At 41.4% G+C, this 14607-nt stretch overlaps 1 protein-coding gene across 6 annotated transcripts in view; it reads left to right on the forward strand.

The window, feature by feature from the left end:
* Positions 1 to 14607, forward strand: part of PHACTR2 (phosphatase and actin regulator 2) — a 252458-nt gene that overhangs the window by 196734 nt on the left and 41117 nt on the right. For 3 of the 6 annotated variants that reach the window (XM_019796139.2, XM_034669222.1, XM_034669223.1), the window contains exons 5-7: positions 2987 to 3226; positions 7141 to 7675; positions 13033 to 13238. In XM_019796139.2, coding sequence (XP_019651698.2) covers positions 2987 to 3226; positions 7141 to 7675; positions 13033 to 13238 — 981 coding nt within the window. The remainder of the gene's footprint in view (positions 1 to 2986; positions 3227 to 7140; positions 7676 to 13032; positions 13239 to 14607) is intronic. The other 3 variants (XM_034669225.1, XM_019796145.2, XM_034669224.1) reach the window with 1 other exon arrangement.

Below are 14607 nucleotides of genomic sequence, written 5' to 3' on the forward strand. Positions count from 1 at the left end.
TACGTCAGTCCTTTAATAATTAAAACATCGGCATCAAAGAAAACCGAACAGATGGCAAATGCCCTTACACTGCACTGTGTAGGTTCCACCCAGGACTCGGGTGTTCCTGGGGCTCCGGGCGGCGCGGGAATCCAGAGTTGGAACAGTGGTCTGGGAACTCCTGTGTCTAACACTGGAGACTTTCCCCTTAAAACCTCAGGGCTTTCAGTCTCCCATCTCAGTGCCTTTAAATACATAAGAAATACTGATCTGCAATCTCTTATACATATATTGGTATTAAATATAAGGAATCTGAAAATGATTTGATATTCTATCTCTTGAGATGTTACAGAGAGCTTTCCATGAAGTAACGAGTGACTCACATGCATTTGTTCCACAAACAATAATGAAGGGCTCCCGTGGGTAGGACTTTGCTGGGTCCAGGAAAAGAGTGGTGAGCCAGAAATGGTCTTTGACTCCAAGCAGATCGCGGCCTACGGGAGCCCAGCGTGCAGGCACCCGATCGCCACGCAAGATACAAAGTACTCTGGAACACCCGAGCACATGGAGACAGGGGAGCTTGCAGTGGGGACCAAATTTTGTTCTTAGAAGCAGATATTTCCAAACTGCTATCTGAAGGAGACAAGGAGTAGTCAGGCGAAGGAGAGGAATTGGGGCAGAGGTGCTTTCTTGGCAAAGTGAGGGCCATGCACTGTTCTCAGGTTTGCTCTAAGTGTTGACCCGATGGAAGGAGTCACGGTAAACAGCTATCCTCCAGACATATTGTTTTAAAACATAGTGTCTGTATCACCCAGAATGAATAGACACCCCTTGCTTAACCTCCTCTTGAAAAGATAATACTCATATGCACCATCAATTTATATCATGTCTTCAGGGCCTGTGGTAATAAAAAATATAAGGACTTCATTCATTACCTCTCAGATACAAGTAAGAGTTTGTTCTCTACCAATGTGGTGTTAATAACTATCAGCCTGTCGCCTTCATTGAGCAGACCTCATGCTTAATGCATTGCGTTTAATGGGATGTGACATTTTAGACGAAAGGAATTTATAATTTAGTCAGAAGACTTGGGATTGTCACTCCCAACTGTTGTAGAGTGAACATCTCCTCCCTCCCAAACCCAGAAGCTGCATTCTTTGGGATGCAGCTTTAGAATTTGAAACTTCAGACGGAAAGGAGAAAGATCTCAGTGATAGGCCTTGAGGACAGGCTAAGACCTGTGAAGGTTTATAGCATGAAAGAGAATTAAGGTTCCCAGGGTCACCGATGAGTCTGATGGGTTCACCATGGGCAGTATCATCAGGCTTGATCTCTGGGCGTTATGCAACGTCTGATCTTACAAAGAGTCACATGAAGGCGTATTTAAAGGGCAGGCCTGTGCCCCATGTCCGAAGACGGATAAGTCAACATAGGTTTGTATGTTTTATGTTAAAATGAAATGATTTACGTGTGGCATCAACTGGTATTGTTCTCGAATCTGACGTTTGTGAGTCAGTGGCCTCCTGGTTCAGACCAGGGAGGTTAGGCAAGTCACCACTTAGTTAAAAAGACGCAATATGTAAACTGAAAAGCGCACATACCAAGTAGCCTCCAGTAAATATTGAAAAAGCAGCTCAGACCATAAATACCAGTAAGTTGAGGGGCAAGAGGAGACTGTGGTGGGCTTCGTGGGGAAGATAAACGAAAAACTTTATTAATTACCTACTGCAACTAGAATCATTCTTATGGTAGTTATCTGTGTGCATTGAGGGGATGTAGTCAAAAAAATGGCAGTTCTCACTTTGCACTCACTAGAATGAGAAATGAAACAAAAGTAATAATAATAAAATGTGATGCATTCTAATATTAAAACCCTTTCTGGTCATTCTGTAATGGGACTGGATGTATCCAGTAGAGGCTTCTTACTCTTGTCTTAACACTGTCTTTTGTGTTTTTTTAACTGTGCTCCATATTTAAAGAAATGCTGCTTAGCTCTTTGGACCAGAATTGTATTTTAATTTATTTTAATTTTGATCAGCCACCATTAGAAACAACATGGATGTGAGTACATGAATGAACATTCAGCATCTCCGCTTTCCATAACGAGAGACAGACTGTCTCTCCTCCAGTTAGGCAAAATCTTGTGAAAGGCGTCTGTTCTTAGGTATGAATTTTTTAAATGAATTTCAACCCTTGTGTTTTCAAAGTTGTAACTTGTGTTTACGTTGCAAAACAAATGTGATATTTTCGGAGATTCTGCACCCTCTGTACCTGGAGTTGTGACCCTGTTTGAAAAGGTCAGAGGAAGTTGCTGGAAAACAGGAAGCTGCCCTTGTGCACCGTGAGAGCCTGAGAATAATTTTAATAGTAGAAAACAGTTTATTCGTCAGTGCACTGTGCTTCCTGGAAGAGAGTCTAGAGTCTCTCTTAGCATGGAAAATGATTGATATTTTACTGTAATTTGAGACAGAACTCATATCCCTTTCTGACTGGTGGGGCTTGAGTTTTCCTGAGAGAAAGTCCCTGCACCAAGTCCCATTACCATGAAGGTAATGAAGTCCAGTCACTGCCTCCCTGTCAGTCCTCATGGCATTATACGCAGTGCACTGACCTGCCACTCTCAGCTCCCTTCAGTTTTGTTACATTTAAATTTAGCTCTCCTGCCCAGATCCTTACCCAGCAGCTGCTGATTCATGGCTGGTGTCAGTCCCTGACAATGGACATTGACACTCGTCCTCAACATAACTCCATCAAAGTGACTTGTGCGACCCTGTTTGATCGCAGGAATGATTCATGTACCCAGACAGTGCACCCCGGTTTGGCTTTCAGCCTATGCACCTTTGATCGTCTTTGCCCTGACTGTGCTTTCCCTGGTACGAAACACCACGTTGGTTCCGAAGGGCCAAGCAGCCACGTGTTGGTATCACTGTCGCCATATGTCTTGCTCTTTCTATTTATATGGTGTGTGTCTGTATCAGTCTGCTTCTGTTCGCTTTCTCATTTGTAGAGAACACTGAAAACCACTCTGAAACACCGGCAACTCCTGTTCCATGTCCTCCAGCTCTTCCTAAGCCTAAACCCAAACCTAAGCCCAAAAAAACACCTGTGCCTCCAAAAGGGGCTGCTGCCGGGGCAAGCCCCAAGGGTGACGAAGTGCCTCCTAGTAAAAAAATTACCAAGGCTCCTGGTAAGCAGGCCCCCATCCCTCCACCCAAGCCAACAAGCCGAAACACGACCAGAGAGGCTGGTGAGTATGCCCCCTGGGGGCTGGAGTCTAGGGTGTTTGGCGCTGGGGTGGGGCTCATTGCTTTTTCTAGGGACGGTGGCCTTTTTGGTGTCCGGTGTCTTAGAATGTAATACCAGTGAATTTCACTTTGACATAGGCAACACTCAGGAGATTCCTTTGTTGTTGTTGCCTCCACCAAAGGAAAGTCAACCAGTTGATTAGTTTTTGGGTGAATAGACCTCTTTCATTCCAAGTGTCCACTATCTGTGTAAGAACCAGCAGAAGGACTAAGGGTGTAGTATGCCTGATGAATGCCAGTGATCTGATATCACATTATCTCCACGTCGCCTGGCCTTCTGCCTATTTGAGTTTATGGGTGGCTCTTTGGTTTGGATTTTCCTTTAAAATATCTTAAGTTGCATATATGTTCGACATTTTTGCTGGATCTTAGTATCTTAAATCTTTCCACATACATAGTCATTTCTCTACTGACAAATGACAAAGAGCTCATATCACTTAGTCCACCCCCCCCCACCAGTCTCTTCTGGAATCACAGCCTTCTCATCCGAGTTGAAAGTCACATGCTCAGTGTTCACTGTCCACCCTCATCCCCAGACATCCGTGTATTACAAGGAATAGCATCCCACTACATAGTTACAAGTCACTATTGCGCATCACCAGGGGTGGTCTAGGCAATCTACAAACAACGTGTAATGTCTGTCCAGCTTTCCTTTCAAATCAGATATGCTTAATGCAAAGTGGAGCTCCCGGTCTTCTAGTCAAGTGGCATAAACAAGCCTACCATGTCGTCCCGCTGTAAAAAGGACAGTAATCAAAGTATACATGCTGAATGGCTTTTTCCATTAACACGTGCATAAACATTCTCTGTGTTGTAGCAAACCTTACTTTCCTCAAAATCAGTAACTTTCTTGCAATTGGCTACCAGGATATTCGTATTGATCTTTTTCCCTCCATCATTTATACCTGTACTGCTCAGAGAATGGCTTCCTTGACAGTATAGCAGACCTCCAAATACAAATAGATGTTCCTCTCCTTGTGCTCCTCTCTTTTTCGGCCTTTGACCTCGAGTGTCTTCGTGTCTCTAATAAGCTCTGAAATGAAATGTCTCCGAACACTGTGCTTGCAGTGCTGACAGGCCGTTTCCTCAGCTACCAACTGCCCTGTGTCCATGCTTGTTGGCATCGCTGTGTTCCCCAGACTGCCTAGCAAACCCGAGGAGCAGTGCTTGAAGTGAGGCAGGCAGTGATCCAGTTCTTAAAGAAAAGCCCCAAACAATCACCCCAGGCTTGGGAATTACACAAACTTTCTCACTTCCTCCTGCCCCATAGGGTAGTGGCTCTTATTGACTTGGCTTGGACTCTCTCATTTCTCTCAGAAGAAAGCTGGCGATTAATGCTAGGGCAGGGGACAGCTTTCATGAGAGATTTTGAGTTATATCCAGATATTTTACTTGATGGTTTATTTATAGGCTCATGATGTTCCTAGGAGAATAATACAGTCACATTATTATCCATTGTATTAAATGAGGCCCCATTGGCCCATAATGTGAATAACAGTGTTGCTCTTCTCGGGCTGTCCCAGAGAAACGGGTTTCATTGAGCTATACCCACAAGCCTGATGTGCAAGAATCCTTTTATCAAATATTGATAATACTCCTTCAAAATCCAACTGATGTTCCATTTGTAACCATTTAGAGCTCTCTAAATGGTGACTTTGTTTTATTTGAATAATGTTGTTCTCCCAGAAAAATTACTTCAAATGCAACTCATGATGTTTAGTCAGATGTTTCAGTTCTTGTAAAAGCTATCAGTTAGGGTTCTTCTCAATTCCTCAGTTAGTGTAGACCTCCAGATAACCAGATGCTGGCTTAGTATGTTCAGCTGCTCTGTGAGTGAAGGAAGGTCAAATCTCCTGTATTTTTTTTCTTTCTCATTGTTACACAGTGTGTTAACAACCATAGTATTTAACTGAGGAGAGTTGGCTTTGCTTTTTTAATCATGGCCTTAATTCAAGGTAGCTTAAGCAACGTGGTTGATTTCAGCAAAGTCTTACCATTTTAGAAGAAACTTAAAGAAGTATCTAGAGAAGTGTGACGTGAAGCTGCACCCCAGGCATTGAAAAAATTGTCTTTTTTCCTTAAGTCGAGCTAAAGTTAACTTTGCTGTTACAAAAGAAAGAATTTTCTTTAAAAAATATATATATATACATATATATGTATATATATGTAATATAATGCACATTAATAGATATGTTGGTATGTGAAAGGGCTTCTGTTCAATTTACCTACAAAAGTAATTGAACTTGTTTAAATATCAAATCCTTAGATATTTGTTGCGAGAAATAAATTTAGAATGGACTTAGATTGTAGAAGTATGTTTAATACCTTTGTCTTATTCAAGAAGATTGTTAGCTTCAAAGAAGAAGTATGAGCAGGTCCAGACTTGGGGTAGTGTGAATTCTAGTTGCGTTTATCTAAAATAATAAAGCCCCCAAGCCATACAGATATCTTTTAAGTCTGGATCTTTTCACCAAGTGAGACTCAAGTCTTTTTTAGTGTATCAGAGCTGATGGAGTCTTACATTTCATTGTCTCTTCCTTTATTTGTTCTTCATCTCTTGACCCTCCCCCAATTGACTTCAATAAAGGTAGGTTACAATAACATCTCTTGGGGATTGGCTCCAGGGTACTAGCAAGATATTTTGTAATAGTTCTGTGGAAGATAGTTTAACCCCTCATGAAAAAGAAGGAAAGTACAACGTTACAACAGAAGAGGCAATTGAGAGAAATTTATAGATCATACAGGTCATGAAACAAAAGACTATTCTCATAGGAGTTTAAATGCGTTTCCCAAAATGATATAAAGAAGAGAAGAATTAAGCTTTTTTTCCCTGAAAATGGTTTGGTTGAAGGCAGTCCTATCCAAAAGCAGGCAAATACCTTCTAGTAGCCACAGCCTTCCTCTAATGAAGACCCTCTAGGAATGTAAGCAGGAAGGAAGATTGGCTTTGTGAGGGTGTTTGTCACAAGATCTGAGAATGACACTCTTTCCCTTCAGATTACTCCAGTGCTACCCTGGTAGACATTTTTTGTAAAAAAAATAACTTTTTCTGCCTTTTGATATTTTGTGGGTTTGGGGTTTTTTTTTTAATTTAAATTCAATTTAATTAACATAGAGTGTAGTATTAGTTTCAGAGGTAATTTAGTGAATCATCAGTTGCATATGACACCCTGTGCTCATTACCTGAAGAGTCCTCCTTAATGGTAGCCTTTTGATATTTTGAAGGGGACTTGTCTTTCCTGTGTGGCCGTGTGTTTTCTCTCTGGCCCATCGCCACTGCAGATGGAGGTGCGGACCCGTATGGCAAGCTTCTCTCTCTGGAGCCATGGGGATGACTGGTTTAGAGTTGAGTACACTTGCTTTGGGTCCAGAAAGGAGCCACAGGGGTATACCCTGGCCGTTCTGAATGTAGGCCACTCCATTCCCAAGAAGACGTCATTGAACATGGTGAATCTGTGATGAGCCCGACCTGGCACTGTACCCAGACAGCTGCTGTCTGTCCTTTATACACTGTGATGTCCCTTCTGTGGGGCACCAGGGACTCCTTCAGGTGACTTATAAGATAAGCAGCTGAGGATTTCCCTTTGGATGGTCCAGCCAAAAAAACTAGAGGGACTCCGTATTCTCCTTAGGAGAGGACTCTTGTCCCTTACGGTTTTGCCTTCAGCATCACTGGCTTCCTCCTAGTTTCAGGATAGGGAGGAGGCAGAAAATAAAACCATTATCCTTATTAGCCTATTTCCTTTTATTTGACAAATGTTAACATTTTAAAGGGAACATCATAATTGACTGTTGCGACTCATTTGTTTATTTAAAAGGCTTCTTTGACTTTTAATGCAAAATCTCTCTATTTTAGCTGGTTCCTCTCATTCAAAAAAAACAACTGGGTCCAAAGCCTCAGCTTCACCATCTACTTCCTCCACCTCGTCTCGTCCCAAAGCTTCAAAGGAGACGCTTTCTAGCAAAACAGGGACAGTGGGAATCACAAAGGGCAAGAAAAAAAGTGGCAAGCAGCCAACCTCTCGACCGTCCACAGATGCAACCCCTTCTGGCACGTCCGACCTTAAAGGAGAACCTTCTGAGACGAGGGCAGAGAGTCTCAAACCTGAGCAGACTGTCCCTGGGACCCATGAGCAGACCTCAGGCACATCTCAGTCTGCAGTCCCTCCACCTGCTCTGGCTCCACCGCCTCCTCTCCCCGCCCCTCCTCTTCCTCAGGAGGAGCAGTGCTCTGTTGCCTCAGACACTCCTGTTGTCCTGGTCAGCAGTGGAGCTGACCTGCCCGTCCCTGCCTTAGACCCAAGTCAGCTTCTCTGGACCGAAGAGCCAGCCAACAGAACCACTGTCCTCTCAGGCACTGGCTTGAGTGTTAGCAGAGAAAATGCAAAATGGTGAGTCGGGGCATAAACCTCATATTCCGTCTATATCCCCTATGAAGCTGGGTGCTAAAGATCACTAAAGCACTCTGTTGGAAATGAAGGAACCTACTTGGTTTTGTTTAATCTAATGTAATCTAGTGATTGTGAGGTAAGCACACGGATCATCCAGCCATTGGTTTTTCATAGCCCTGCCCCAGGAATGTCACAGGCTACTAGAGAAGATGATGTCGGTCCCACGGGCAAGTACCACCTGAGACCTGTGGCTTGCAAGTAGATTTAGAGCCTGCTTCATCACTGTTCAGCAGTCCCTTTTCTTTTCCCTGGACAGTTCCCTTTTCTTCACTTACAGTGGCTACTTTAAATCTTTACTACTTGTGTCCAGATGCTCACCCATTCCTGCCTACCTTCATTACAAGTCATTTAGCCTTCTCTTTCTCTAGGAAAATAAAAACCATCAGGAAAGAACTCTCTCAGATTCCACCCCCACCCCCGCAGCTTCAGAGGGGCCCCCTTTCTTGCTTTCTCAGTTCCCCACGAACTCCAGTGTTACCTCGTCTCTGACACATTTCAGCACTCATCCGGACAGAATGGGTTGGTGCACCTACTGTACTGTGGCAGCCCTTTTTTCCTACCCATGGGACAGAGCTAAGCAACGTATCTGTTTGCCTCTGCATCCCCAGCAACCAGTATAGAATCTGGTATGCCACAAACGTGACATCATCCAGTTGGCCTAGCCGGAAATCTGGGATTCATCCTAAGGGTTCTCATTCTTCTTCATTCCCTGTATCTAATCCCTCACAAAGTCCTGTCCATAAAGGCAAAAAAGACACATTAGCTCTTCTGCCCCACAGGTATGAAGGGAGGACTGTCGGAGTATAGTAGACGTCATAACCAATTCTGTCTGGAGAAGTCTTAGCATTCTTAAATCCACCCTCTCCTCTCCTCTTTCTAAGAATAAAACCAAAATTCACTCTTGTAATCATTTAATATTTTCTCTTTCAAAGAAAACTTTGCTATGTTAGACTTAAAAAAAATTAGTACATTAATTAAGTCGATTTGGATCAAGAGGCTATTGTTAATTATTCAATTGCTGTTAATAATCACCTTCATTTATTGAATAGTTATTTAATGCCAGGAACTGTCAGTTATCATTAATTCACATAAGTCTTCCCTGAAATATCTCTGTTTAATAGATGAGAAAACTGACACTGAGAGAGGGAGAATAGTTTGCCCTAGATTTCCCACTTAGTACAGAGCAAAGTCAGAATTCACGCTCAGAGCCGCACGTCAGAGTCCGTGCTCTAAGAGACTGTGTATGTTTCCAAAGCACTTGCTTTTACTTCTACAATTTCTTTTGTGTTTGTTTCTTACTTGTTTTTGTTTTTACCATTTTGAGCACCATGGTTTGAAGGAAAGCCAAGGAAAGATAAATGTTAAATTACAAATTATTTTTTTTGTTTGACACGTTAATAAACAATATGGGAGAGGACATTGAAAGGAATGGCTACAACGTCCTTAACACTTCCAGCATGTAGCACATGTCTTCTTTTAATTATAGTGTGTGTGTTCCAGCATTCCAATGAACTCCAACCTTTAGAACTCAAAAGTCATTCTTTCAGCATGTATTTCCTGCTTGCCTTCTGTGTGCTGGGCAGTGCACTCAGCACCGAGATACAAAAGTAAGCATGATGGGGTGCCTGGGTGGCTCACTCGGTTGAGCATCTGCCTTGGGCTCAGGCCATGATCCCGGGGTCCTGGGATTGAGACCCGCATCAGGCTCCCTGCTCAGTGGGAAGCCTGCTTCTCCCTCCGCCTGCCTGCTGCTCTCCCTGCTTGTGCTTTCTCCCTCTCTCTCTCTGTCAAATAAATAAATAAAATCTTTAAAAAAAAAAAAAAAAAAGGTAAGCAAGGCCAAGACATTATTGTTAAAATTAGTTTTTACCAAAATAATGTCCAACATACTCAGGAAGTACAAATGTTTAAGACAGGTCTGAATAGATTGAATATATGGGTTTATTGTTCAGTATACTAAAGGACAATGTACAACAAGGTGATTCCTTAGGTAGGCAGTGAGAGAGCCCATATCCCAAGGTGACTTGACTCTGTCCAGTCTGCTTCCTTAGACAGACATGTAGGGAAGGCACTGTATTGTTCTCAGCACTGTGCTGCATGGGGAGGGGAGCTTAATGTCAGTCTCCAGCCCAAGTATGCACAGGATTGTCAGACAAAAGAGGCGAGCATCTATTCCCTATTTCCGCTGGAACTATGATCAGAGAGCAAGCTTAGGACATCATCAGGCATTGAGGTATTTATATATAGATTTTCCTGTCACTACGGATAACTATAATCCTTTCCTAGAAGAGGACATTGGGATTTTCTTCTCTGTAGGTTCTTCAAAGTTAAAATTTAAATTACAATTCATTCCACAGGAGTGGTTTGTTTGCTCTTGAGTTAATGAGCCTGGAATAAGTAGTCTCTCAAATTTTTTTACAAAGGAATAAGTAGTCTCTCAAATTTTTTTCCAAATTCTTTCTTCCATTTTTAAGTAGATATTTCAGTTAGAATTTCTAGCTCTTAGTCATTTGCTTTACTTAGAACTTTCCCTCAGTTATGTTTAGTGAACGAATGTGTGAAAATCCTGTCATCTTATGAAGAGGCTTCTGTTTGGAATACAAATATCAAAACTTTAAAGAAGATAAGTGGCAATGTGTAAAAATATCTTCCTCTATTCACATATTGCAGGGTAGTAACCATGTGGTAGATTTCTATTTATTGGCGGCTTCATTAGTGTCTTATAGGTCTGGGATAATTTAAGGCAGACACTAAGAAGCCCATCTGGAGCCCATATCCAAAGGGGACTTGACTGTGTTTAGTCCATTTCCACAAACACTTGAGTTCTCTGTTTTGTCCAGTGTGCCCGAGACACTTAGGGGGCAAATGAGAGGTGAGTCATGAGTTGATTGGCACAAATTTGGAGTATAATAATTTAATATTAAGTAAATTATAATCTACATATGATATGGATATAGCTTACAATATCAAGTATAAAATAAAATACAACATTTAATAGGTAGATTAAGAGTCTTAAGTCCCAGTTCTAGAATGGACTTGTTATCTTGTTTTGGGCAGCGTACCCATGGTCTTCTCAGGTTCCCTGAACTGCAACTTATTGGTCCCCTTATACTGTAGAACAGATATAAGTTGTAAATGTATGCAGAAGTCTTTGAAAACTATGAAACATTATAAAATACAAATGGTGACATTAAAATAATGATAGGTATCATAATAAATTAGTGAGCGGTGACAGAAACAAACACAGGGCCTCAGCCCGGAAGTGTCTTTTGTTCCGCTTTTCAGAATGTGCTGTTAATTGACACATCTACTAGACGTGCCGTGGTCACCCCCAATGGCAGGCTGTTCAAACACGGATGGCCTCCAGTGGCAACCAACTACAGATCCAGACCATGGACAAGTCGTCCATATTTAAAAGGAGATTTCACACTGTGGAAACAGTATTGTGGTTCCTCAGAAAATGAAACCTAGAATTACCATGTGATCCAGCAATTCTACTTCTGTGTATATAGCCAAAAAAATAGAAGTAGGTACTTGAATAAATATGTGTACACCAGTGTCCTTAGTGGTGTTATTACAACAACCAAAAGGTAGAAGCAGCCCAGATGTTCATCGACTGATGAATGGATAAACCGAATGCAGCATATGTATGTGATGGAATATTATTCAGCCTTAAAAGAAATTCTGACATATGCTAAAGCACGGATGAACCTGGAAGACATGCTAGGTAAAGTAAGTCAGACACAAAAGGACAGATATTGCATAAATTCACTTATATAAAGCACCTCAGATAGCAAACTTCATTAGAGACAGAAGGTAAAGTGGTGGTTGCTAGGGGCAAGGGGGTGAGAGGGGGGATTATTATTTAATGGGACAGCTTCAGTTTGGGAAGATGAGAAGGTTCGGAGATGGACAGGTGATGGTTGTACAACAGGGTAAAAGGACTAACTGCCACTCGACTGTATACTTTTAAATGGTTAAAATGGCAAATTTTATGCTGTCATATTTTTCTCAATAAAAACATAAAATATGCCGTGCATAGTTTCCCTTTTGAAAACAAGAATTTTGGCTGTTGGGTTTTTCTAATAAGTGAAAATTTTTTAGCGTGCTTAGACTAATAACCACAAAGTACAACTTTCAGTACCTTAGATTCTGACAGTTTACCTGTTTTTATTACTCAAAGAACTGTTTTTTTGGTTTTTTAAGTTAATGAAAACAGCAAGCACATGCTTTGCACAAAACGGTCTTTCAGAAGTGTGACGTCCAGATTTGGATTCTTCTATTTATATCAGAAGGCAATTTGGGGATTTTCTGAACCTTAAAATGAAGATTACATTGTTTTTGATATGATATGATATGTTTTTTATGTTTTCAATGACATTTTTTCCTGTTCCAGTCTGTGAAAACTGTCAGGCTTTGTATATTTATAGTAACTTGAAGCCAGAGACTCTTCCAAAGCTAACTAATAGAAAATTATTGCACCCGTGCACATCACCTTTCTTGTATAGAGTGCATTTAACTCTGCCTTTTTCCATGTCACATTACTAATATATTGCTGTGAGGGGCAGTTTTACAAGTGGAGAAACTAAAACACAGAGACAATACATGATTTTTTGACTTGACACACTGGCTGTGATGAAAATAGGTTTAATTCATATATCAATTAAAGAAGGTGTGTTTTTCTGTCACTACCCTTCTAGGTGTTGGGCTGCAAATCAATATGAATCGCTTGTCAAGGAGCTTTGAGGGCTGAGATGGCAGACAAGTGAATGGTGGTCGAGGTGCAGTGTGCTAAGAACTCCAATGAGGTTGCCTTCCAGTCACCTTAAGAGCCGGGAGGTAGGGCAGGGATCTAGATGGAATGCCAATGGAAGATTCCTGAAGAGCTACGGCTTTAGCTAAGGCTTGAAGGATAAGTAGGAGTTACAGGTACAGAATAAGGATAGACAAAGTCAAATATCCAGAAATTTCTAGTCCACTCTTCTTTCCACTGAGGCCCCATGGCTATGGAAAAATCAATTTGCAAAATATAGTTTTACCATATTCCTGTACTAAATATATCAGACATCATCTGGTCATTCCTTTTCATTTTATAGATGAAGAATCTAAAACCTTGAGAATGAAGTCATACAGTTCTCCTCTTCCATTTCACTGTCCTTAGCTGCCTATGCTTGCCTTCTCCTTTCGCCAACTTGAAAGGTGCTCATGAAGCTAGAGCTTCTTCTCATGGTGTCGGTGTTGTCCCCAAGGGTTGCTCTGAGCTTCACCCCGCCCCTGTGTTGCTGTGCCTTTAACAGTTTTACAACCAAAGATGAGCCAGGAAAGGTGACACCTCAGCTACTGACTCCTGGGCTGATGGGAGAATCTTCAGAATCCTTCAGTGCCCCGGAGGACGAAGGCCAAAGGGATTACCAGTCCAATGACTCGGACTCTGATGGGCCTGTCTTGTACACTGATGATGACGACGATGAAGAGGATGAAGACGAGGATGGCAGTGGAGAAAGTAAGACGTTTTTCAAGAGGTGGGGATGGAAATGAATGGTGGATTGAAGCAGGTGCATTTTGTAAATTACAAAAGCCATTGGTGATCAGATAGCTGGTGTTTTCTTTCCCCTCATATTCTTCTCTCAAATTAGAAATGCATGTGTTCTAAAGTTTAGCTTTTGATGACAGACCTTTCCAAAAGATGGTTCCACAGGGGCCAGGGGGTCAGGCCTTTGTCTATGAGGAAGATATGCACATTTGTTTTTGTACAAGAAATCAGAGCTTTCTAATGACAGAGGTGTTTTCTGAATGATCGGAGATGGCCTTTCTACCCTGAGATCTTTCTTTTTATTTTTTTTTAAGATTTTATTTATTTATTCATGAAAGACAGAGAGAGAGAGGCAGAGGCAGAGGAAAAACTGGATGCCGAACTTGATCCCAGGTCCCTGGGATCACAACCTGAACCAAGGGCAGGCGCTTAACCAGCTGAGTCACCCAGGTGCCCCCTGAGGTCTTTCATGAATAAAGAGCATAAACTCAGATTCACTGGATTACTTATTGGAGGTGTCTGAGACTTCCACTCACTTTTATACTAGGGTTTAAAGAGAGGGGAGGGAAGAATGAGTCGAGAATGACAAATACCTTTGAAGAATCAAAAACAATCATTCTTCCACAATAGGTGACATACGATGCCTTTTAGGAAGAAATGATACAGTAGATTAAGCCAACTGTTTATATATAATTTAGGGAACTGGAAAGTGCTTTTGTTTTTTAAACTTCTAAGCATCATGACTTAGGAGTAATTCTCTGTGGAATTGAATTTATACATTGTGAAAAGTTATTAATGATGAAACATCAGTTTGTCACATTCCTTTTAGTTTGTACTGGATGACAACAAAATCATTATCATCCACCTGGTCTTAACTATCCTCTGTTGAGGATTCTTGTTAATTAAGGATTAAAATATTGCTACCGTAGGTAAGCTTTTTCCAGCATGATTCCTGAGTAGAGGAAAGGGGAAGACAAGAACTAACTACACAGTATAAATAGAAGAGCTACGTTTTTAAGACTTAGAAAAGAAAGCGTTACACAATCAGTTATTCCATGATACGCTGTCTCAGCAAAATAAACTTCAAATAATCACTTTCCAAATGATGAGGTGATATTTGCAAGTTTTTTCATGGTGCCCCAACATTTTTCAGAACATTTTTAAAAATAGTTCTTCAGTTTTTCAAAATGAACTACATCCAACTCAAAACATTTTTCCCCCTGAGGTTAATTAAAATTCCACTCTCGCATGTGGATAAAGAATTTCGTCTGGACTCTGTTTAAAGTCCATGCCACAGGTAACCTGAGTGCTGCTTGCTTAAAGCCTCTTTCTCTGCGTT

This window comes from Ailuropoda melanoleuca, chromosome 10, assembly GCF_002007445.2.
Source record: "Ailuropoda melanoleuca isolate Jingjing chromosome 10, ASM200744v2, whole genome shotgun sequence".
Lineage (NCBI taxonomy): Eukaryota > Metazoa > Chordata > Mammalia > Carnivora > Ursidae > Ailuropoda > Ailuropoda melanoleuca.